The sequence below is a fragment of the Conger conger genome, chromosome 18, assembly GCF_963514075.1.
Source record: "Conger conger chromosome 18, fConCon1.1, whole genome shotgun sequence".
NCBI classification, from domain to species: Eukaryota; Metazoa; Chordata; class Actinopteri; order Anguilliformes; family Congridae; genus Conger; species Conger conger.
Window position 1 is genome coordinate 23,259,539 of NC_083777.1, and position 24,282 is coordinate 23,283,820.

General features: G+C 44.3%; 1 protein-coding gene across 1 annotated transcript; it reads right to left on the reverse strand.

Annotated features, from left to right (window-relative positions):
- Positions 1-1,561: 1,561 nt before the first annotated feature.
- On the reverse strand, positions 1,562-22,777 carry pygb (phosphorylase, glycogen; brain). Its single transcript, XM_061227754.1, has 20 exons — positions 22,354-22,777; positions 18,586-18,687; positions 16,295-16,373; positions 14,665-14,768; positions 14,101-14,232; positions 13,283-13,394; positions 11,432-11,514; positions 9,572-9,715; positions 9,067-9,159; positions 8,111-8,257; positions 7,853-8,016; positions 7,622-7,736; positions 7,017-7,118; positions 6,754-6,901; positions 6,530-6,588; positions 5,152-5,293; positions 4,583-4,790; positions 3,913-4,047; positions 2,783-2,849; positions 1,562-2,650 (listed from the first exon to the last, which is right to left on the reverse strand). Exons 1-20 carry the CDS (start codon positions 22,594-22,596, stop codon positions 2,498-2,500), a joined length of 2,532 nt encoding a protein of 843 aa, XP_061083738.1. The 5' UTR covers positions 22,597-22,777; the 3' UTR covers positions 1,562-2,497.
- Between the last annotated feature and the right edge of the window lie 1,505 nt (positions 22,778-24,282).

The window sequence follows — 24,282 nt, forward strand, 5'->3', positions numbered from 1 at the left end:
TGTAGGTGTGCATTTCACACAGGTCTCCCTGCAGGTGAAGGGAGAACGCAGGAAAGCACTTACCACTGGATTCCTGCCCAGACACCCTAGGATTGGCTGCTTTCTATGGATCCTCAAGCAATTGTAATTTCTATTTAACATGCAATATATTTTTAAAGAAATGATTAGAAGTGAGACATTTGGATATGCAATTCTGTGTTGTATGCGATCTCTACACATAACTGCAGTCCACATTTCAGTTTGTTTTTAACATTGCCTGGTCAAAGTTGTTTTGTTTTTTTTCCACATGGTTTCTGTACGGCTGATATAACCTAATATGGCTTTATTGCTGGGTAGACAGTGGAATATGGTTCATGTAGGCCTACAATGGCAGCACATGCTCTGTTTTCTGTGAGCCTCAGTTTTGTGTAACATGCAGTGAAACCCTGTTTAGACCTTTCTACTTCTGCACAGAGACAGACTATCCACAAAACCCATGTGGAACACGGGGCACAGGCTGAAGGGTAAAAGTGTGGATTTTATCATTTATTTACATGGGATGTGATAGGTTGTTTATATAGTCTGTAAACCTGAAATGGGTGAATCGGAAGGCCGTTCAATAGGACATGAGATTCATAGTTCTGCTGGGTTTATTTTCCCCTCAAAAGCCCATGTATATTATCGCAGAGGTCTGCTCCCTGCACAGTGGCTTATTTATGCAAAGTTCTTATTAACCTCCCTGTGCATCTGTAACAAAAATCACTCAAAAAAAAAAAACCTTCCTACTGGTTTACAAATTCAGAAGCGTTCGGTTGCATTTTATTTTTTGTCTGTTTGGGGTTTTTTTGTAAGCTGCTAAACTTGACTGAACAGAAAAAAAATATTACTTTATGTATGTTTTTAAATAATATAAAAATAATAAATATCTGACTTTTTTATGTTGTCTCAATTAATTGCACACTGAAAACATAATCTACTGAACATCACAAGACACCTGTCACCATATGCATGTACTGTACACTGCATATGAATTGATGATCAGTCTAATTAATAACTGGTTGTGAAAGACTAAACCTGGTACCTACATTTACATTTTAGTCATTGAGAGTGCGATGCTTTTAATCCAAAGCGACTTACAAGTGCATAGGTTCTTCCACAGGTTAAAAGCATCAAATAATTTTAAAAAAGCATCAAATCCATAACTAGCAACCTAACCTAACCCACATTTCATGCAAGGAGACCCTACTAAAATGAAAGTTAAATTGGATTTTGGCCTTCCATTTTGACAGACATGCACCATGAGCAGTATCTCAGGCCAATCCGGCTCCTCATGCTTGCACCCAGACCGGCAGACCAAACAGAGCCTGACTTGGGAATAGCTGGGTGGGGACTGGCCCTCTCCAGTCAGACCAGTTTTGGGAAGTGGTTGTGCAAACTGGTGAGAGATGGATGCTGCATTCATCTTTGGACTTAACAACCTTTTTGTTTTCTTCTTCTGTAGCCTGGAACCTGCTTAGCGACTTCTTTCAGGGGAATTCATTCCCTGCACGTTTTAATGCATTTTAATAACTTTGCATTACAATTTGTGGTCCTCCTATGATACTCTTTTTATTCCTTTTCTCAGTTTTTTTTTTGCATAAGCATAACAACAGTACAGTACTTTGTAATGGTGTGGGAAAAGACAGCCCAAGCTGCTACAGAAAATAACAATTACACATACATCCACATCCAAAAACACACAACGGTAGCAAGAGTAGCTTTAAAACTAAAATACATTCAAGTACAACAAAGAATTTAGCCCACCTATTCTGTGTTTTAGCCCTAAAAATTCAGATAATATTTTTGACATTGTTCCAAAGTCATTATCAAGGCCTTTCCTGGTGAAAGAACTACAGGTGTACTCACCCTGTATCTTAAGTGCAAAAATGTGAACACAAGTCACTTTATTTGTCCTGATTTTTAGGGATTTTAATGCTTTTTTCACCTGTTTTAAGTGATATTATGTGTGATAATGAAATGTACTAGAAAATGGAAAAAAAGCCTTCTTCACTAAAACGGCATATTAAAATATTCTTGTCAACCCTTAAGTCTACACAGCAAATTATTAGAATACGTTTTCTGTGTGCAAATTCTAGATCACTATTCAATATTGAAATGTAAATTCTGCATATTGAAGGAAGATAACGGCATTAAATTCCATTCCCTTGATGGTTTCGGCCTGCAGCTGTATAATGGCACAAATTAAAAGAACGGGAAGTTGCGGTCACAGTTTCGTCACAGTTATGATTGTGTGAGTCGCAGCCATCTTGCCGTGTCCCAAACTGTACACACTCCGTACCGCTGCACTTTGGTCTGGACTCGCACTCTCAAAATGGAGCCTTGTTTTCAAGCAGCACTCGGGTCGTGGAATCGCAGGGTTTGGGACAGGGCGTATGGCGGAGTGATGAGTCATGCCTGGGGCGGAGTTGTTGGGAGAGGGGGTAAACTAGGGTGGCCCGTGCGTGCGGGGGATCGGCCCTTATTCGCGGGGTACGTTGGGGGGCGGGATCTTCACATCAGAGGGCTCCACGCCCCAGATCTCCCGGGCATATTCGCTGATGGTGCGGTCGCTGGAGAACTTTCCGGAGCCAGCGATGTTGTGGATCACCTTCCTCGTCCACTCTTTCGGGTCCTGAAACGGGACGCGTGGCAAAGTGTCACACATTCAACACGCAAAAACACCGTACAGATCGATGTGTCAAGCTTTCTGGAAGCTTTCATAAGTTTAGAAGTGGCAGGACTTCATTATCACTTGGCACCATACCTTATATAGATCATTGACCTTCTCTTGACAACTGATGTAAGCCTCATAGTCAGCAAATACTTTGAACCTGGAAGAAAGAAGCTTTTGTAAGAATACACTATTCACCGATACTCAGAATAAACCTTTTAGCACCCTATATGCCAGCCAAAAATGTCCAGTCTTATCCAATACCTATGCATTTTGTGATTAAAGCGATTTAATGCTACTTTTCCTAATGCATTCATGAAATATTAACTTAATCTATTCAATTAAATGTTTCTTTCCCAGAGCTATGCAGCATTGTACCAAGTGGACCTCAACAGTACATATTTCCTGTCCCATAGAATCATCCATTGTCTCATTAATTGAGGATATACAATAATTGAATCAGATGCAATTCCATCCATCCATTATCTTAACCCGCTTATCCTGAACAGGGTCGCTGGAGCCTATCCCAGCATACATTGGGCAGGAATACACCCTGGACAGGTCGCCAGTCCATCGCAGGGCACACACACCATTCACTCACACACTCATACCTATGGGCAATTTAGACTCTCCAATCAGCCTAACCTGCATGTCTTTGGACTGTGGGAGGAAACCCACACAAACACGGGGAGAACATGCAAACTCCGCACAAAGAGGCCCCGGCCGACGGGGATTCAAACCCAGGACCTCCTTGCTGTGAGGCGGCAGTGCTACCCACTGCACCATCCGTGCCGCCACTCAGATGCAATTGGTTAAATTAAATAGCCTCATAGGTAGGAGGAGAAAGAGGGTTTAGGACAGGGGCGCACAACTCCAGTCCTGAAGGGCTGGTCGGCAAGCTGGTTTTTGTTCCAACCAGTTACCTTAATTTATTATTCTGACAGCTCTAGAAATGATGTTGGCTCACTCCTGTACTTGAGAACAGTACAATCTTTAGGATACACTGGCAGGTGCATACACAAATGTCTGATCAAAACATTATTTTGATAATTAAATCATTAAGAGCAGAAGTTGGCACAGAATCCTGATGTGGATCAACCCATGCAGGGCACAACCTGGTCCAAGAAAACAGACTTGACTTAATCTGCGCAGTACATCAAATCCCCACCAGGGGGCAGCGGTGTTATTTCAGCGCTGATCGCCAGCGTTCTGAGCGCTCTTGCCTGTCGTGATTCAGCAGCATGTTGACCACATCCTTGAAGAGTTCCGGCTCCTTGGGACTGAAGAATCCACTGCGGATCTGTTCGATGGCCTGCTGCAGCTCTGGGAGATGGTTGTAGTACTCCATTGCATTGTACCTGCACAGACAGCCACCGCAAGTTGGTGTCCGAGCGACAGGAAGAAATAAAGGGAAGTATTCAACACAGTTGCTATGGACACAGGGTCAGACGCAATGTGTCCAGACTGAGTTCTGTAAAAGGCATACCCTAAAACAGTTTTTTTCTTTCTTTTCTTGTTCAGACGTATGTGTCTTTCTTTGTTATAATTCTAAAGCTGTTTATATGATGTATATTCTCAAAGCATTTAATAAATAAAAAAACAGGCACATCCTGACCCAGCTGGGCTAAAACTGATCAAAATTCCAGTGCTGACTTTTGTCATCGATCTCCACTTTGCCAATTTGCTTCACTGTGTAATTCAAACTAAAGCTGTTTTGGTGTTTCAACCATTTGATTAATGTATATTTGGAATCAATTCAAGGGGACAATCATGCACCAAGTAAATGTGAATGTTTGATCAGGAACTGATGCATTTCCAACATAATCCCAACAGCACCCTTCCCCCCCCTTCTCTCCAAAGACGGACCCTCCAAGCAGGAGGCCTCCTCCTCACCCCTTCCGGTCCATCTCGGCCACGTCCTCCACCCTCATGCCGAAGATGAAGAGGTTGTCCTCCCCGGCCTCCTCGGCCATCTCCACGTTGGCCCCGTCCATGGTGCCGATGGTGAGGGCCCCGTTCAGCATGAACTTCATGTTGCCGGTGCCCGAGGCCTCCGTGCCCGCCGTGGAGATCTGCTCCGACAGGTCGGCCGCTGGCACCACTGCAGGGAGAGGAGGGGCTGTCACCCTGCCTGCTGCATCTGCCGCCTGAGCGCCCCACACTGGAGCTTTCTGCTTTCAACTGTGTACAAATGCCCTGCATCTGCTAGAATGCTTAAGAATTAAAAGGCTATGACACTGCTTCATTCATTTTTGTCAACAGTAATTCAGTCATTCTTGATAACTTATTTAATTTTAATCTTAATGTCATTCAAATGTCATATTCCTTCACAAAATGACTAATACTCAGAACATGCCAGCAGTAAGTTTTCACAATGGCCTTTTAAGTCCAAACATCTTTATTATTATTATCATCACTATTATTAATCCTCCTGTAGGACAATGTAAGAGGGTCCTCTTTACCTTTCTCTGCTAGAGAGACCCTGTAGTTCTCCAGGAAGATGACCTTCAGTCTGTCCCCGACCACAGGATCATGGTTAACCACCTGCCCGATGGCAGTGATGAGCCTGATGATCATCTTGGCCATGTGATAACCAGGGGCAGCCTGGGAGAGGAGGTCAGAGGTCAGATATCCGATATCCCACAGAACTGTATTCTAATGGCCAAATCATACACAATCGTACCACTGATTAATTTGACTACACCTTAGGACACATTCACATTCTGATAATCGTAATAATCCTTCGAAATATGATGCACCAATATTTAAATTACTATGGTGGAAGGATCATGCGCAACTGCGCAATTGGGTTGCCCACTTATCACTGTTCGAACAGAAGAGACATCAGCAAATTAAAAGCCTTCAAAGTAACTGGAGTTATTCTGTATTGATTTTGCTCATTCCTAGATCACCAAACGACAGCGTAAGCAAGCTAGGTAAATTCCTATTTAACGTAAATAACCAAGCTAACTGGTAGGCTACGTGAGCTCCTGTGAATACAGAGAGTGGCCAACATTATACTACAGCCGTAAATGGCAATAAAATAGCAGCATGAACCCGACATGTTGTGTACTTTGTAACGGTTTGTTTAATTAAACTCCATAAAGAAGAAAAGTAAAGTTGTTTAAGAATACGAAAGTGTAAATGACATTAATCTAATCCACGTCATAACTGAGCGTGAGCATTGCGCATTTACCTTAGCTTGAAAGAAGCTAAGAGGAGCGAGGCTGTCGGCGGAGACTCGCAACCGGTTGCATGTTGGATTACTTGCTTGTTATTATTTACTACATTTGTTTTCATGGGAAGTTAATGCTTTTTCTCGTTTCGTACGTCGTCGTCAGAGGCACAGACTTTGTCCAATAGAACATACGGATGTAAACCAAACGCAAGCGACCTGTAGCCGAGGCCTACGGTACGCCATAGCAAGGAGTAGAGCTCGATATAGTATGATTTCTAAAGCTGAGTTAGTCTTTGATGTGTTATTATTACTTCAAATGACCATTTGTAAAATGTTTGCAGGACACATTAGCGGCCATATTAGCGGTGTTTACTGTTTTATACAAGTGAGAAAGCCTGCCTTAAATGCTGGTGAAACAGTAGTTTGACGGCACTGTCAACAGAAGTCATTTGTTGTGCCAATAAAAAAATAAAGTACAGTTAATCCATACATGTGCAGTTAATACATATTTTACAAACTAGAACATATTTACTTAATTTTGTATTTATTATATTGAATGAGAGAAATCTCAAGATTTTTTCATCCAAATCCTGTCACTGGAATATCAGGTGTGCCAATCAATAGGATGTGATGTTAAATGAACCAAAAGCAGAGCGACAAACCTTTCCTCCAATCATTATGGTCCTTGGAACAAAGTGCTTATTGGGGTCCTTTTTAATACCTGCACATAAACCGATGAACAGATCTATTAGTATGATGATGATTATGATAAATTATATTACTCAACATACAGGATATTTTTGTAAAATATGACAATATATTTTCAGTGTGTTGGCAGGTGAGCAGAGCTAACGGCTTTTGAGGTTTACGCTGTTGCAGGTCTTACGGTTATAAAAGGTGATGATATGCAGGCAGTTGAGCAGCTGTCTCTTGTACTCGTGGATCCTCTTCACTTGGATGTCGAAGATGGACTCAGGGTTGATCTTCACCTGGTACTCCTGCTCCAAGTACGCCGCAAACTTATGCTTGTTCTCCTGAAACCGCAGCCGCAAATATTCAGCCCGCGATGGCATCAAACGTCCTCGAACGGCAAACAGAGGGACAGACGCGGCCTGGGCCGACCACTGAAGGCTCAAATCTCCTGCTCACCTGCTTGACTTTGGCCACGTCGCGGATGAACGATTCGTCGTCTATGAAGTTCAGAAGGTTCTTCAGCTGAAAGAGGTCAGTAAGGAAGTCCTCCCCGATTTTCTACAGGAGAAAACTGCATTAATTACAGATTCCAGGGCCCAGTTGCATGATTATGATACATCCCCTATCAACAATGGCGTGCACTGCAAACCTACTACTTCATACGTACTAATCTAAGCAAGTTAGAAAACTTTAATTTATAATGAAAATACATTTTATTATTTCAGTACGGTATATTCAGTTGTTCAATAAGGGATTCAACAAATCTGAAGAAATGTGTTCAAGAAAAAAATAAGCCTCACAGAGACATTGGCAGGGCCCAGTCCTAGGGGGCTGGTGTGTATGCAGATATTTTGCTGCCACCGGTTACTCTGGCTCAATGCAACAAGAACATTTATCAGCTGCTGTTTATATCACGGAATGTAGCTAAAAATGACCGATCATTAATTAATTAAATAACCAAGAGCAGAAGTTGGTCTGAAATCCAGAAACGGATTGCTCTAAGGCCTAATGGGAGCCGGTTGGCATGGTGACATGGTGGTCGTGGTCACATGGTCGCATACCTCAGCGATGATGTCAGCCAGGCCCGGGTTACAGAGCAGCAGCCAGCGGCGGGGAGTGATGCCGTTGGTCTTATTCTGGAACTTCTCTGGCTCCACGTCACAGAAGTCCTTAAAGCTGCACACCGGCACTTTGGTTAAAACACTCACATATTAAGCTTGCGTTCACGTACACGTGTTCACTCTGTGCGAGGGGGGGGGGGGGGGGGTGTGTGCCTGTGACCTGTCACTCACACGGTAGCCTTGACGATGTCGGAGTGGATCCGGGCCACCCCGTTGACGGCGTGCGAGCCCACCACGCACAGGTGGGCCATGTTGACCCTCTTAGGGTCGCCTTCCTCGATCAGGGACATCCGCTGGAGCCGGTCGGTGTCCCCGGGGTAGAGAGCAGCGATTCTCTAGGGAAAGCAGTCACCCTGTCAAGCCCTCTGTGGTGACGAAAATAACCTGGATGACGTGCACCCGGTCGCTCTCTCTCGGAGCAGCACAAACCTCCAGGTGTCGACGGTTGATTTCGTAGATGATCTCCAGGTGGCGCGGCAGGAGTTTCTCGAACATGTACACGGGCCACCGCTCCAGGGCTTCGGGCAGGACGGTGTGGTTGGTGTAGGCGCACGTCTTCACCGTCACCTCCCAAGCCTTTTAGGGAGGGAAGGGGAGAGGTGTGGGTCACATCGTTAGCAGGACAACATCCGTCGCTGAGGCAGTGAGCAGTATCATTTTAAAACGCATCTCTTTACCTGTAGTGTTTATTTTATACACCCTACTTTTTGCTGATCTTTATCAAGGGTGTGAATAATTGTGCAGGGCACTGTGTAAAATATTTGAAATGCAGTCCCACTCAGTTTAGAGGCGCTTCATGTTCAATGGCGAATACACAAAGTAGAGAGGGCTCCACTTTCTCTAGATCAAGGGGGTTCAAACCCAGTCCTGGGGTCCCCCTGCGTGTTATATTTTGTTCATGGAAATTACATCATCAATTAAACTTCAGTTGGAATTAAACCAGTTTGAAAGCCTTGCTGTATCTTTTTGTGATGTTAAACAAAGTGAAAACACTGACCCTGGCTTCACTCAGAACTCACTGCCTATTTAAAAGGCCTTTGAGGTTGCTGTATGACACAATTCAACCAAGGGAATGCATCTGACTGGCTGTAAAATCTTCTTTGGGGGGACCATTGACTTTTTGTGTCTTTGATGCCTAGCACTTACTGAACACTAGGGTCCACGGCCAAATATTTACTGACACTGTCCAGGCACTGTACAGATCAACGGTCAGCTTATCAGGTCTGCATTCACAGCTAGCATGATAGTTGACCCGTTCGTTGCCAGAACGACATGAACAATGTGCTCTAAAAACAGCCTAGCTTTCCAGTTCAGTGGCAGGTCACGTCTTGGGCGTGCCAGGTACAGGGAGGTCTAACCGCTGCGACAGTGTTAGGGTGCCGTACTTTGTCCCAGTCCAGTTTCTCCACGTCCACCAGGAACCTCATGAGCTCAGGAATGGCTAAGGCCGGGTGGGTGTCATTGAGCTGAATAGCCACCTGAAGGGGGAAGAGAATCACAGGAGTCATTATGTGGCAGAATCAGTGTGAACATATGGCCAAAACTGCTCACTACCCTACATTGATTACACTGGACAATTGAAGGAGACTGAACAAGTTAGAGTTGGCAATACTTAAAACTGCATACCAGCACTTTGGTTAAAAGCAAGTGAAACACAGTCACATATTAAGCTTGCATTCACATATACGTTTACTGAACACAGTGATGTACTTTTTGTTCGGTTTCATGCCATATCTAAGCCTTTCTAAAATATGAAAACGCATATTTGCATGACACATTGCTGCCCAGTCTCGGCACTTGCTGTAGAGTAGAGTAGCGAGTCTGGAATGCAGAATATGATGAGTGAGAAACTGAAAAGCACTCGTGAGTGAAAGAGCGCGGGACCCTCACCTTGTCGGGGAATGTTTCGAAGGAGGTCCTCACGGGGTCCCTGCAGCCGAATTTGGAGGACTTGAAGCGGCGGATGATGTCCTGAAGCGTGGCGGCAACCACAAAGTACTCCTGCTTGAGACGCAGCTCCTTGCCCTCAAAGAACTGGACACACAGGCACGCACGCACACGCCCACACACACACACACGCACACGCACACACACGCGCGCACACGCACCCATAAGCGCATATACAGACACATAAAAATAGAGATAAAATGGAGTGCCTCTTTATGGGAAATGGTTCCGTTCAATATTCTGCTGTGAAAACATCATCAATTATTAACAATATAAACATCTAAGCAACCGAAGGCAAACTGAAAGCTGTCTAGAAAAAAAGAAATAAGCTCTGAAAGTTACCCTGAGTAGAGGTTTTCACTGGCCAGACGGAATATGACAGTAATTATGTGTATCTATAGCCAGGCTACATTGTTCTTTGACAGCATGTGATGCCCAGCCCGCCCTAAGCTTCTATCTCACGCCCATATGTAGCATTCAGCAGGGGAACGTGCAGTTACCCACCAGCACCTTCCCCAAAATCTGCACAATTTTTGCACAACAACGTAACCTACCGTATAGAGCAGGGGGGCGGAGCTTTCACCCGGTGATACTGAGCGTGTCGGCCTGGGAGCTTCCTCATTGGCTAAAGGACTGCATCGCTAACTGAAAGCTCCACCCACTGGCTGCATTCTCTACCATTTTTACGCAACACCAAAACCAGCTGGGTCAAGCATGGGCAGAGCTTTTACTGAACAGTGGTATCCAGAAAAGCTAACGATAAACAACCAGCGCAGCACACTCTCAAAACAGATGTGTTGGAAAAAAAAAAACACCTAATGTGTTTAAACTTTATTTAAACACCTGAAATCAAGTTAAGGACAACACATTTTGTGTTGCTATCAACATAGTCTCTGTTAAAAAGTAAATAAATATAAATTGTGTATGAGTGACAAAAAAGTCGTAGCTGGCACAGAAAATGTGCTGGAATAACACAAAAGTAGGAACACAAACTGGGTGTCTGATTATTAATACACCTTTCTGAGAGTTAGTCTGTTTGCCGGTGTGTATTTGCAGTGCAGGTTTTGAGAAGCTAGTAACACAGCACCGCAAGTTCACATTTCCTGTACGATTGTGTGAACTCTAGATATCGGTCTGTGCTGAAGTTCCTCTGACAGGAGGAGGCCGCTGGCTGACGATGGGCCAGTTTTACATCTGATGTCCTTATTCGGTCATTTCTGAGCAGAAAATCACCCTTCCTGGCCTCCTGTGGCAGAGCTAGCCAATCTCAAACTCCCTCTCTTTGAGTGTATCTGTGTGTGCCTCGCTGTCTTCAAGATGGTCTGAAATATGATATGTTTTTATCTACTGATACGCAGATAAATCTAATGTTAAAAGTTTGAGGAAGCGTTAAAACGCTCTCCCTCTTGTTTAGACAACCTCTCAGCTTTGCAACCAGATCTTTACAGTGTGGTCTTTACAGTTGTGGCAGGGTCTATTGTGAGAGTATGTTTACTGTAACCTCAACCTCCTGTTGCTATAACATTACCAGGGAACTGAAGCTTGTTTTTGCATTTCACAAAGAGGAATTATGGTCAGGTGTCTGCTGGGTATTTAGGACTTCTTTTTGAGTTGTACCGTCCAGGGTTATATGGAAAGTTAGCTTTGCTAATTCTGCAGAGTGGATCTGTATATAAAGGGGCACTCGGTCCTCAATGGCTGCATTATGCAGCAGTAATTGGATATGAGCAGTTGTTCCGTGGCGCTGTCTATGAGACCGGAGCGGTTCCTGTTCATGTTTAGCCGCTGTTCTCATCAACTTACATTGTCGTTTGGGTACAGGACCCTGGATATGTTTTCAGCCAAGTTCCTGTCCAGCACTGCCTCAATGTAGTCCCCGACATTAACTGTCAAAGAGAGCAGAGCAACACAACATGCTCAAAGGACAGAAGTATAGACACACTTGCACGCACGCACGTACGCACGCACACACACACACGCGCACACACACACGCTCGTACACACACACACACACACATCAGTGGCGTTAGGCCAAGGCTCTGGCTAAGGGAAACAGCTGACCACCCACCCAGTTCAAGCGCATTCTTCCAGAAAGCGCTATGTTTAAATCATAAAGGGGATTTAAGAGTGGACAAGATATTCAGTCTTTATTTACTGGGGTGAACAAAGTTCATAGCTCTCAACAAGATTGTGATTGATGCGTGTTGTTGAAAGATAATTGGTAGACCTCTGGCATATTAATTTACCACATCCTTAATTCCTCCACAGGGGCAGTTTTGTAACTGCCGCAAATGTGTTCACAGCGTTCAGTGGTCAGTGATGGGCAGGTCATAGAGTGACTATGGTTGTGGCTGTGAAATGACCTGGTATAGAGGCCTTCATGACATCCCTTCCTTCTCTGAGATACCGTAACTGAAGTCATTCAGCAGGGTAGATACAGGCAATGCAAGGTTCCATCAAGTCCATAATAAGTGGAGCAACAGTGAGCTAGTTCAAAACGATTGGTTCAGATCAGCGAGTCATTGATTTCATACAGTGGCTCCACCCCTGTTAGTTGTCATCCAGCCCTGATCTAATCTCATTAATTATTTTGTTATTTTTCTGACGCTTTTATCCAAAGCAACTTACAGTTGATTAGACTAAGCGGGGGTTAGGGTTAGGGTTAGGGGGGGGCTCAAAGCGGATTTTAATTTAAAACAAAGAGTCCAAAACAAAACACTCAAGTCCCTTCAAGTAAAGCGACTGCTTCACGTTTCAATATTATCCTGCAGTGCAGGTTGTGTTGCTAAGAGCAACAGGGCAGAACTGCAGCTGTTCAAAACCAGAGAGGAAGTTCAAAACCATGCGTACGTGCCACATTGTACGCATTTTGTATTCACTGCTGCGATGTTTCAGTGTACATATACAGTGGGCTCCAGAGTTATTGGCAGCCCAATAATTTGCCTGTGCAGCTCCACTGGAAAGCACACACAGCTCCCCCGTGCCCGGTGATCCAGCGAAGGGACTGCTTTCACAGCTTTCAATTATGACTGGGCTAAAAAAAGGAAATACCCAGGTATATTCTCTAAAAAATACATGCCTGTCGCCTGTTTTTAAATAGGCACGCATAATTGCAGCCTGAGGCTGAGCTTAAAATGATCATTTCTGGAACTTTCTATGAATGGAGAGGAAGTGTTAAAAGGCCCACACAGATTTGTTCTGTTTTTGAGCTTTTCATGTCATCCTGGAGCTTTCGATTTGTGTTTCATACTGATTCAAGTAAAACGGTTGTAAATTTGGTAGAAGTGTGCATCTTCTTGGGTCTTACTGCTATTTTTCCAAGCTGTTTGTAATATTTCCCACATGAAATGACATGACGAATGGTTAGAGACTTTAAAAAAAAACCCTACGTCACTGCTCTTTGCGAATGTTTTGCCGCCACTTTAGAAGCTAAAACCAGGAAGAGGATGCTGATTCGTATGGGCCTTTAAGCTGGTTCTATGGAGCACACATGCTCAGGCTGATTTACAGTATACGAGTACTGCTTATTAATAATTGCACAAAGAGACGCCCGGCCTAACACTTTCCATGGCTTTTCCTGGCTTGGCCGTTAAAGTGCATTCTCACTGCAGCAGGCCCCCGAGTGCTCTTGGGGCACGTGGTGCAGACACTCACACTCCTGCAGGTTGAAGTCGTTGGGAGCCTTCGCCGACCACAGCCGCATGGTGTTCACCGTGTTGTTCTTGTACCCCGGGATGGGGGTGTCGTACGGCATCGCCAGGACGATCTGCAACATGGAGGCAACACAGACGGACACAGACAGATTAAACCAGGCACAGAGCCTGAGGATATTAACATTCTCATTTTCACCACAGCTTATAATGTTAAGTCTTCTATGAATACACATAATAACTATGCTTTATGCTTTCCATGTTAAATGTGCCATGCTTCACAACAACATACTTGTAAATTCACCCTTGCCTGACTACAGTACCGACATTTGACTAAACTGGGCAGTCAAGCTGTGTGGGTGAAGCTTTCCTGGGCTGGTATGTATGTGTCTGTGTGTTTGTGTGTGTGTTTGTGTGTGTGTTTGTGTGTGTGTCTGTGTGTGTGTGTGTGTTTGTTTCTCAGTGTGTGTGAGTGTGTGTGAGTGTGTGTGAGTGTGTGTGAGAGTGTGTGAGAGTGTGTGAGAGTGTGTGAGAGTGTGTGAGAGTGTGTGTGAGTGTGTGTGAGTGTGTGTGAGTGTGTGTGAGTGTGTGTGAGTGTGTGTGAGTGTGTGTGAGTGTGTGTGAGAGTGTGTGAGAGTGTGTGAGAGTGTGTGAGAGTGTGTGAGAGTGTGTGAGAGTGTGTGAGAGTGTGTGAGAGTGTGTGAGAGTGTGTGAGAGTGTGTGTGTGAGCAGGGGGAGCTCTTTCTCATACTCTTCCTGCTCAGATCATTTGTATGTCCGGCCCTGGTGCACAGCATGTGTGTGTTGTTATGACAGACGCACCTGTGTGTCCACCCACTTCACCCCCTCGCTGCTGTGATCCACTCGCCCGTAGAAATGAATGGGAAGCATATACTCAGGGCGGGCCTTCTCCCAGGGGTTGCCATAGCGCAGCCAATCATCTGCCTCCTCCACCTGAATGGAATGGATGGTGTTTTAACTCACATTTGCAATCATTTGAATCCTATTCTTTATTAAGAACTGATGCGTGTGTGAAGGAGGCATTGGAGTTTGGTCCTTTGTGATGTAAAACTTATTGTCCAAAATTCAGGTCAATTACAGTTCATTAATACGTACAATCTACTATCAGTGACAACTTCATGATTATGTGGTGCATTCCCAAAAGGCAAATGACCCATCCAAGAGGAAATGTCAGAAAAAAAAGTCAGATGCATGAATTTCTGACCCCTCTCCACAGCATGGATGGTATACACGATCTACAGATTACTGTAAACATACCATGGAGCCAGGCAGACGCCTCCAATCACAACGCACCTCACCCTCACCCCCGCCCCCCCTCCCCAATAAAGACCACCATCGCCCCTGCCTCCCCCCCCCCTCTCTCACCTGCCAGCCATTGGAGATCTTCTGGTTGAAGATGCCGAACTCGTACCTGATCCCGTAACCGTATGCAGCCAGGCCCAGGGAGGCCATGGAGTCCAGGAAACAGGCTGTGGGGGAGGACAGACGGGCAGGATGACTACAGCTGCTCCATGACTACAGCTGACACCATGTGTGCCGTTCAGACGGCATATCGTGCCAGGACGGGGGGACGGGGGGGGGGGGGTCGCTGTTCGGCCCCGAGGCGAGCACACAGAGCCAGGCTGCAGTCCTGTTCATCTCAGAATCAAACCACGAGCCCTCCTTTGTGCTCCAGAGCGGTTTGACCGCAGCGCTCCCCGGCTCCATTTATCACACGACCGTAAGGACCAGCTCGTTCAGAGGAGCAGGGCTGGAGCCAGAGATGTTCGCTGACCGATGAGGACCGCTGTCAGTAATCCGTCTGCAGGGCATGTTCATTAGGACAGAGTGCTTTCCATTCCAAACGTCGATTTTAGGGAATGGGATCCGGCCCTTCATTGCTCCGTGATCGGGGCCCTGCGCCCAGTAACGCCTCCGCAAGAGGACTCCGCATCCGCAAAATTTTGGCTTTAGAGACGACTCATCACGCCAGGTCTCTGAGACACTGCCAAACCTGGACTCTGTGTCCGTGCCAAGGCTCTTGTTTAGCGCTTAGCGCTTAAAAGCCTTGCTGTGTCTTACCTCTCAATAAAGCTCTGATTCATTTGCATTGTGACATTGTAAAGGATGCAAGTGGTTGTTCATTTTCTAAAATAGATGGTTATTTTCTTACCAGACACCCTAATCCAGGGCAAGTCGCTCTACAAGGCTGAAATATGATTTATTACTGTATTGCGCATTAACTGTAATAAGCTCCTTGGTAGGCTCTAGCTTGGTGCTAAAGCAGTGCTGATGCATTGTGTCCTGGTCCTGCTGGTACACCCAGGTGCCCTGCGGTCTCACTGAGTGGTGCTTAATTGGCTGTAGCTTCTCCCAGAGAAGGAAATTATTGATCCGTGCGGTAATCCCAGCCTATGTTCTATAGCAAACCACAGCTGTGACAAAACGGTACAATAACAAACACGCCCAGCTTCTGAACCACTTTGCTACGAGCAGTAAAACCATGCATCGGCATAGGCATATGTGTTGTGTGCATGTGAGATACAATGCTATGGGACTTATTTGGGAATAGGGTACACCCGTGTTGCTCAAATTACGGTCCTCATGGGCTGAGAACTGCTGGTTTTCCACCCTCCCTTCAGTCAGGTCTGAAGACCGTCTGGCCAATCAGTAGCACCATTCAGCTACTTACTTGGGGGGGGGAAGAAAACCAGGCCTGGATTTGGATTAGAGGGCCGGATTTGAGTATCCATGGGGGCACACCACACACATTATATATAGAACAGGGGTGTCAAACTCCTGTTCTTGAGGGCCGCAGTGTCTGCTGGTAGTTGTGGTTTCCTTTCAATCAGCAGCCAATTAAGGCCTCAAGAACAAGGTGTGTGTACTCTTTAACCAATGAAAGACTTTGAAATGTATCTCTCGTGCTGAAACACACCAAAAACCAGCAGACACTGCGGCCCTCCAGGACTGGAGTTTGACACCCCTGAAATAGAGGTAACATCCACCCCCTCACCTGCGAGCCGCCCTAGTCCTCCGTTGCCCAGTCCGGCGTCCTCCTCGATCTCCTCCAGCTCCTCCAGGTCCAGCCCCAGCTGAGTACGACACACACAACACATACAGCACCTCCTCTTTTCACAGCCAGCGATGGGAGAGCAAGGCTTCATAAACTCCATAAGGAATGGAGATACAGTGAGCAGCCAATCGCTCACTAGTATGAACCAATGAAAAGCGATTGTCCACCCCCTCAGCGATTGCTTGAAATCAATGCATGAATGATGGCATGAGCTAGTGCTGTCGATTTTTAAAGCCTCAGCCTCCCGTCATGATTAACGACCACATTTCTCATTTGATTAAATTTTTTGTTTTATCATAAATTATACATTTTTAAAAAGCAATGCGTGTGAGAGTTAGTACTGGCTTAATGCAAACGTTTCAGAAGGAAACCGACAGTAAGACGAATTCATAAAATGACAGCATACTGCTATCATTAAATCAGTGACCGCTGATAACTGTTGTCTCTACCCACGATGAAAAACGATGAAAAACGATGAAAAACAAAACTGACAGAAACCAAAGCCTTTCTCCCTGTAAACACTCCCAAAGGCCTCTACTGAATGAGAAATCCACTTTAAAATGGCAGTTTTATTCTGTTTTATTCTTGGCTCCAGTGTCTGCAGACGAGGCTTGCGCACGTACAGTTTCACGGTCGCTGGTACAGCACTGCGACTGTTCTGTAGAGCCAACACTGCACCTTTTCCCCAGTCTTTTCAATTACAGGCTATGAGCTGCTCTCCATGCAAGACTGCAGTCTGTGCTGCTGAAACCTCCTGTGAGCCATGCAGTCTGCCCCTGTAGACATGGTTGCCTGATTGTGGTGAGACTGAAAATAAATATATCATAAATATATCTGCTGTACTGTGTGCCAATCGTATTATTCTGTTTTAATTTATTCAGGAAAATGAGAGATAAATCTCAATCTATCTCTATCGACCAGGTCAAGAGGGAAGCATACTTCGATATAAATACAAAGGTTTTTACATGAAAATGCAGGTACAGTTGTGTGAAGTATGCCTTTGAAACTCTAGTATGGACGAGCACCAGAATTTTACAACTACACAGGAATGGCCTGTTGTCCGCTGATTTACAGCGATGGGAAGTATGTGAACATTCTCACACAATTTATGTGTAGAAATATGCATGGCTTTTAGATCCTTTTTTGGCAAAGGCAGCGTAAATGAAATGTGAGGCACCACAGCAAAGAGAGCTCATGCAATATTCACTTCCTTGAAAGACCTCCAAGAACACTTTCCAAGAATACAAAAACCATGTCCGACCCTCAGATGTGGTCCTGTCACCTTTTTTTTTATTATGTTGGATGTATATCAAACTAACGATGCACTGCAGGGGTCGTTTCCCATAACAACCACAGGCTAGTCTGGAGAGGAGTGGAGAAACGGTGTGACTGTAACAGGACGTTATTTAAGAGGTGCTGCAGGTCTAGTGCTGTGGTGATGTACAGCTAAAGCAAAGGCCCTTTGATACAGGAATCAGTTTGTTACAGTTGTACACCGAGGCCTGCCAACCATCCCTGGTATTTGTCCTGTGCCTTTGGTTGATGCACAATGGGGCTGTATGAATATGCCTAAAAGTTCCACAGTAATTGGATTCTAGGTGTTAAGCAATGATCCCAAACCCACACCTTTATTATGTGAACAGAAGATTCGTATAGTAGTATTTGGAAATTTGACAACAAAAATTTTTTAAAAGCTTTACCTTTCCAGGTAACCTGTGAAACAATGTTTAATCTCACTCAAATTCTTCACTGAAGGCACTAAATCAGGGGGGTCAAACTCCAGTCCTGGAGGACCGCAGTGTCTGCCGGTTTTTGGTGTGTTTCAGCTCGAGAGATGCATATCAAAGTCTTTCATTGGCTAAAGAGTCCACACACCACACACTTGTTCTCAAGGCCTTAATTGGCTGCTGACTGAAAGGAAACCACAAATACACGCAGACACTGCGGCCCTCCAGGACTGGAGTTTGACACCCCTGCACTAAATCATTTAAATTCACCATTCTTACAAATTGCAGTGTGTTGCTACTTTTGCCACATGGGTCCAATAAGAGGCAATGGGAAGTTAATTTAAGTTACACTTCATAGCGCAGAGATGTCATTACAAACCTCTCAGCAGGGTCAGGAATGAGATCTCCATTTCCCCATCACCCACAGTCTCTGAGGCCTGCCCTGGGGGGTCAGGAGAGCGGGGCGGAGCAGGGCCAGAGGGGCGAGCGGACAGGTGTGTGTACCTGATAGATGGCCTCGTCACAGGCGTTCTGCAGGCCCAGGTTGATCATGGTGTTCTGCAGGGTGCGGCCCATGTAAAACTCCAGAGACAGGTAGTGAATCCTCTGCAACACACAGCGATAACAGACCAGTCAGGACTCATCTGATCATCTAGTGCTCCATTATGTCATTATGTTACAGACACCTGACGCTATTCATGCATCTGTATGTTTCATCTTAAACTGCTGAAAAACAGAAAAACACTCACTAAAAACTACATTTTGTACACATGTTTACCTATGGAGTAAAATATGAAAAGAAACAGGCTGAGCATCCTTACACAATGAAGACATAACTCAGTCTGTGCTATACCGTCACTGTGCTATATGTCTGTGCTATACCGTAGCTGTGCTATATGTCTGTACTATACCGTAGCTGTGCTATATGTCTGTACTATACCGTAGCTGTGCTATATGTCTGTGCTATACCGTAGCTGGTTTTCTTTCATGGGCTGAAGCCTGTGGACCCTGACAAATGAGTACATTTTCATTTAGTTCTGCAGGTCACGGCTCTGACCTTGTGTCTTTCACAGAGGTCCTCTAAGTAGGTAATGCACGAAATGGGCCTGCACTTTCTCTCAGTCACCACAGTCTCTGTTCCCCTGCCACTTTGGGAATGTAGCTTCCACTGCACTCTAGTGATAGGCCCAGCCTCTTCAGCCACAGATCCACCAATGAAAGGAAACGGGACATAGCGGTAGGCCTATATTATCTGAGCTCTTTCCCATGATTGGCTGTCGTCATCTGTTAGTATAACATGACAGTTTAAGGCTGACACTTCAGTGGCCTCCCTGAAGTCTTGTCAGATTCACTTGCCTCTGAAAACGGGCGATAAGAAGCCACACAATTACTCTTTCATGCAAAACACAGGTATTTATTTTTACAACCTTGCATTGCTGCAGGCAGAACAGTACAAGAATTGGTGACATCTGTCATCAAGTTCGTACATTAATGTTCATTTATAACTGCCTTGTAGTGAATAACTTGATGCTATGCACCTCAGTGATAGAGAATATCCAAGGGCCTTTGGGGACTTTGGGTATGAATTCTCTCTCAGGTCTTAATTAAATCATTAGTTTGATCAGAGAATGAAAACATATGACGCACAGTAGTCTGAATAGCTCCCAAGCTGATATACATTCAGGCTATAGTTCTAGTTAAAGGGTTTCTGGTATCTACATGGTCTTTTCACCATCCAAAATGTATTCCCCTGTACAGAATAGAATCCACTTTTGTTGCCAAGCAACATTTCCTTGAACATTTCCCCCTGCCATCCCACAGGAATCCTATTGATGAGGAACCTGTAAAAACGCCAAATGTTTTTCACACCATGGGGGACAAGTATACATTCCACTATGCAAATATACTCATGCATATGCAAATACACAGTATGTGCATTATTTGTTCCATAGACTTAAATGTACCTAAACATACTTCCACTGAAACCTTCAAACAGAGTAAGTAACCTTAGTTTGAAAGTGATTCTGTTATTTTTGGCTCGTGCTACTTCTGATTCATTGCTTAGGCTCAAACTTTTGCTGCTTCACAATATTTTTCTAAGCAGTTACCCCAGCTTAATGTAATATAATAATATATCTAATGTATCTTAATATCCTTCTGTATATCTTTCTGAACATTTTGTTGTTTACCATAAAAACAATTGTAGTAATAATTAATGTGGAAGCAACAATCAAAATATAAACGGCTGTAAAGTAAACAATAACCAATTACATTATACATAATACAAACAATTATGAACAAAAAAAATATTAAAGCAAGAATGAATACCCACTACTTAATATATTAAATGACCTGAGCAAGACCTAGCACTCGACCAGAAATGAAACTCTGGTTTCATTAATATTCTCCTGAGCCATAAAGAACCCACCCACACTGTGGTTAATGATCTGTAACACCAGCACCAGCACTGTTTAGTGAGGGAGTGCCTTTGGCTAGAAAGCAATTGCAACTCCAGGAGCAGGACTTTCAATCTATCAACCGAGTAATTTACGCACAAAACCTTATGAAAATGAGCGGTCAGAAAAAGCGAGAGGCTACATGCTCCCCAAAAAAAGGGTCTGACCATGGCCATTATTGAGTGGTACTCATAAAAGTTATTGGATCACGTCAGATACTGAAACAATGGTGCACAATGGAATCAAACTGGCATGCGTGGGCAGTCATTTACATGAAGGCATTTAGCATGCTGAACTATGTAAACAGTTGTTGGTTTTAAAAAAAAGCCCATCAGGCTAGATAATTCGTTCCTGGATGGCTGAACTCGGGTCAGCATGACAAGCTAAAGAAATGTAGGCTAATGTGCTTCCGCGCACCTCCATCCTAATGCGTAAATGGCACATAAATGTAATTTAAAAACGGGCTCCCAGGAGATGGGAGCAACAGCCTATTTTCAACATGTCTCACTACATAAACTTCGGCATTGAGGAGTCACTGCAGTAACGGACTGTCCCTTCTGCAGTGCCTCGGTTTTATGTGCAGGCTCATGCTCAACCAGATTTCTTACATATAAAGAATGTATGGACCAGTTAGGCTACTCCTATCCAATAAATAGTACGTAGTATTGTTTTCATTATTTCGTATTACAATATGAAATGTAAGATTTTGTTAACGCATTTATTTCATTTTAGCTCTCAAACGGAAACGCCTAGTGCATAGTGATAGATAGAGGTTTAAACAATCACATTAGCACTAACTGTTCTTGAACAAACAACCACACTTAATTTTCCACCCCCTCCTGCTATCAGTTTCAAACCACTTTCAGACTCTATTCAAGTGAACACAAAGACTATGAGGAGTCTGGCTTGGCTGCTTCTAAGATCCATCCATATTTAAAACGTATTTTGGAAACCTGTACATACGCATCTTGAAAATAGAGACAAGCATGACTGCATGCTTGAATTAATAATGAGGAGAACGTAAGGACATTTCACAATTCTAGGCGACACCTGTCCCTGAACCTTTGGGTGTCCTGCAAATGAAGTTCCAGAAAATCAGATTCTTTTAAACCTCATTCTAATTCACAGCTAACTTTGTCTGATCTGAAGTGGCAATCTGGTTTCAGACAGAATTAGCTTGGATTAGGCGGGTGATCCTCATTGGTGTAAATCTTCACAGCAAGTTTTTACATTCAAATCATCATAAAACTATGTCAATAATCTCATTACGCGAACATACATTTGATTAGTATTATACTGTCAAAATGACAAACTAAATCACGCCAGAATTTAGGTGGTCAAAAGTGCAATAATGGAGTGTAGCTATGTCCCTTCGTGGTTCGTTTGGTGCTACTGCTATGAAGCTGTGACTTGCTCCAGAAAATTGGCCTACGGTACAGTACAGTAGTTTGGGTGTGGTTACAGGTTTACTTATTTTTAGACCATGTTCTTGTAAACAGACAGACTGCAGTTGTCTTTGATACAAGTGCAAGGCTAATTAGTTTAGACTAGCTATGTATTGCTTTCACTGCAGCAGGGATGCACGGAGAGCTGTTTGGGCGATCTGACTTTAGTCAGCATATTACATATCTGCACACGTCGATCTGTCATCGCAGTCGATTATGGACCTGTACCTAGCTAACTAGCAACAGGTAAACTCGTTTAATCTACATATGCATGACATGGAAAAAGTAGCCTAAAACAATAGTATTCGAAAGTTATTTAGAAATGCGGACTTCATTTCACTTCCTGTCTTTTGCAAAAAGTGTAATTTTACCTTCGGGTCTTTTTCATAATAATACTGTTGCGTGCGAATCCAGCGTCCGACGAGATGATCTCTCACTGTATGCGCCAATGCAAAGTAGTAATCCCTTGGGGTCGCAACATTGCGATCTTTGACAAGAGTAAAGTGAAGATGCCTATTGAAGCTCTTCTTGATTTCCGCAACATCGCCCAACCCGGCTAACCCTCTAACGCTGATCTGTTTTCTCCTCTCCTGGTCGGTTAGTGGTGTGGCCATAGCTACGGAATAACAGGGATTTCCAAACTCCGCAAGTGTTTTGACTTTATTATTTTGCTGGACCGGCACCGAGGAGTGAGGAAACGGCAGATGCTCAGCTATAGCAAAGGGACTTTGCTCAAGCCTGTAACCCACAAACACCCCTCCTACTCAAATGCTAGTATACAGAGAGGGACAGGGAGGCGTCGGATTTGTTCCTCATTGGTCGAGAGTGCAGCTCTCGAGACCCGCAGGACGCGCCATGACGTAGCTGTGGAGCTTCGTTCCCCAGTGCAGCGCTTTTAAAGTTGCAGTGTGTATCAGTCATTGAACTGTCGTTACAGTTTTTGCATATATTAATGGACCGGATGCAAATAAAAATGTATGTTTCACTGTATTCATTTTTCCCTTGTATTAGCGCGAATCCGGCTAATGCACTGAAGTACTACACCAGAGCATAATTTACCGTGACCATCAGCGCCGTGGGCGTCGCGTAATTCGTCTTAGTGTCACTGAAGGGGGGAGAGTTGCGGTCCCCTGTGTCCCCTGTCCAATTGTTGTACCTCCGGTCTAGTTGCCTGTGCTAGTTGCATAAAAATGTTGTGATACTGGGCAGTGATTACAGAAAACAGGTCTGTCTTTGCTCTTGTGCACTGACAGGTGGGCTTGTGGTCTAACAGGTTGCGCACAAGCAATCTGTTTGCATATGTGTTACATGCTAAATCACAGTAACTTTCCTTCATTAAAAGGATGACGTTTGTGTGCCCTCACCCTGAAGAGGTGTGGGAGTTGGAGAAAATAACAGTATAGATATACACTGTAATTTCCCTGCTTGTATGGTTTTCTCATGGGATTGGGTATATTGTGCTCTGGAGTACAATACAGTAACAGAAAAATGAATCATCCTTATTTTGCGCCACGCCATTTTAATAAACCTGATTATGGACACTGGAGATTCTCTTTGAGATCAGGCAGCTTAGTAGGAAGTAGGAGCTTAGTACTTGTTAATAGCCTACCTAAAAATAGACTACGCAGAGAATATTTTAACCTTATAGCTGAACTGAAATAGTTATTTTTCAGTCCATGACATTTTACAAATGCCCTACGGGAGTGGCTGTTACTGACGTGGGCCTATTTAAAATGTCAATGCAAAACCTGGCACGTAGAAGGTGAACTGCAGTTGCTGTTGTCAAAGAATATTACCCACAGATTTTGCTTTCAATCTCGGTTCTAGGCCAGCTGTTGGCGCGTCTCTCCTATTTGATTTGTCACGCTAAAGATGTAAATAGGTAGGAGAGGAACCGAACCCTGGGGGCAGAAGCCTCTGCTGTTTTGACTGCACGCTTCAGAATTTCATATTTTTTTATATGCTGTCCAAACTGTGTCCGTACTGTCGTAAAGGTGTCCTCTGTCTGTGAAGTAAAATCGACTCATTGACAAAGCACAGCCAAGGTGAACAGAGCTGAAAGGATTAGAGTTTGAATCCTCTTTGGCAGCTTTTATTATGAGCCTGTTAAAGATGTCACAGGGACCGCAGACTTTGTCGGTGAGCCAGTGGGAAACAGCCTGCTGCCCAGGTCTGGGTCAAATATGTAATCGTTTTGGATTCAAATGCTTTCCTGTTCTTGATCACCTGGTGCAATTAAGCCAACCAAGATTGACCATAAGGTGGGGTTTGCACTTTTTAAAGAGTATGTCATAGGTTCC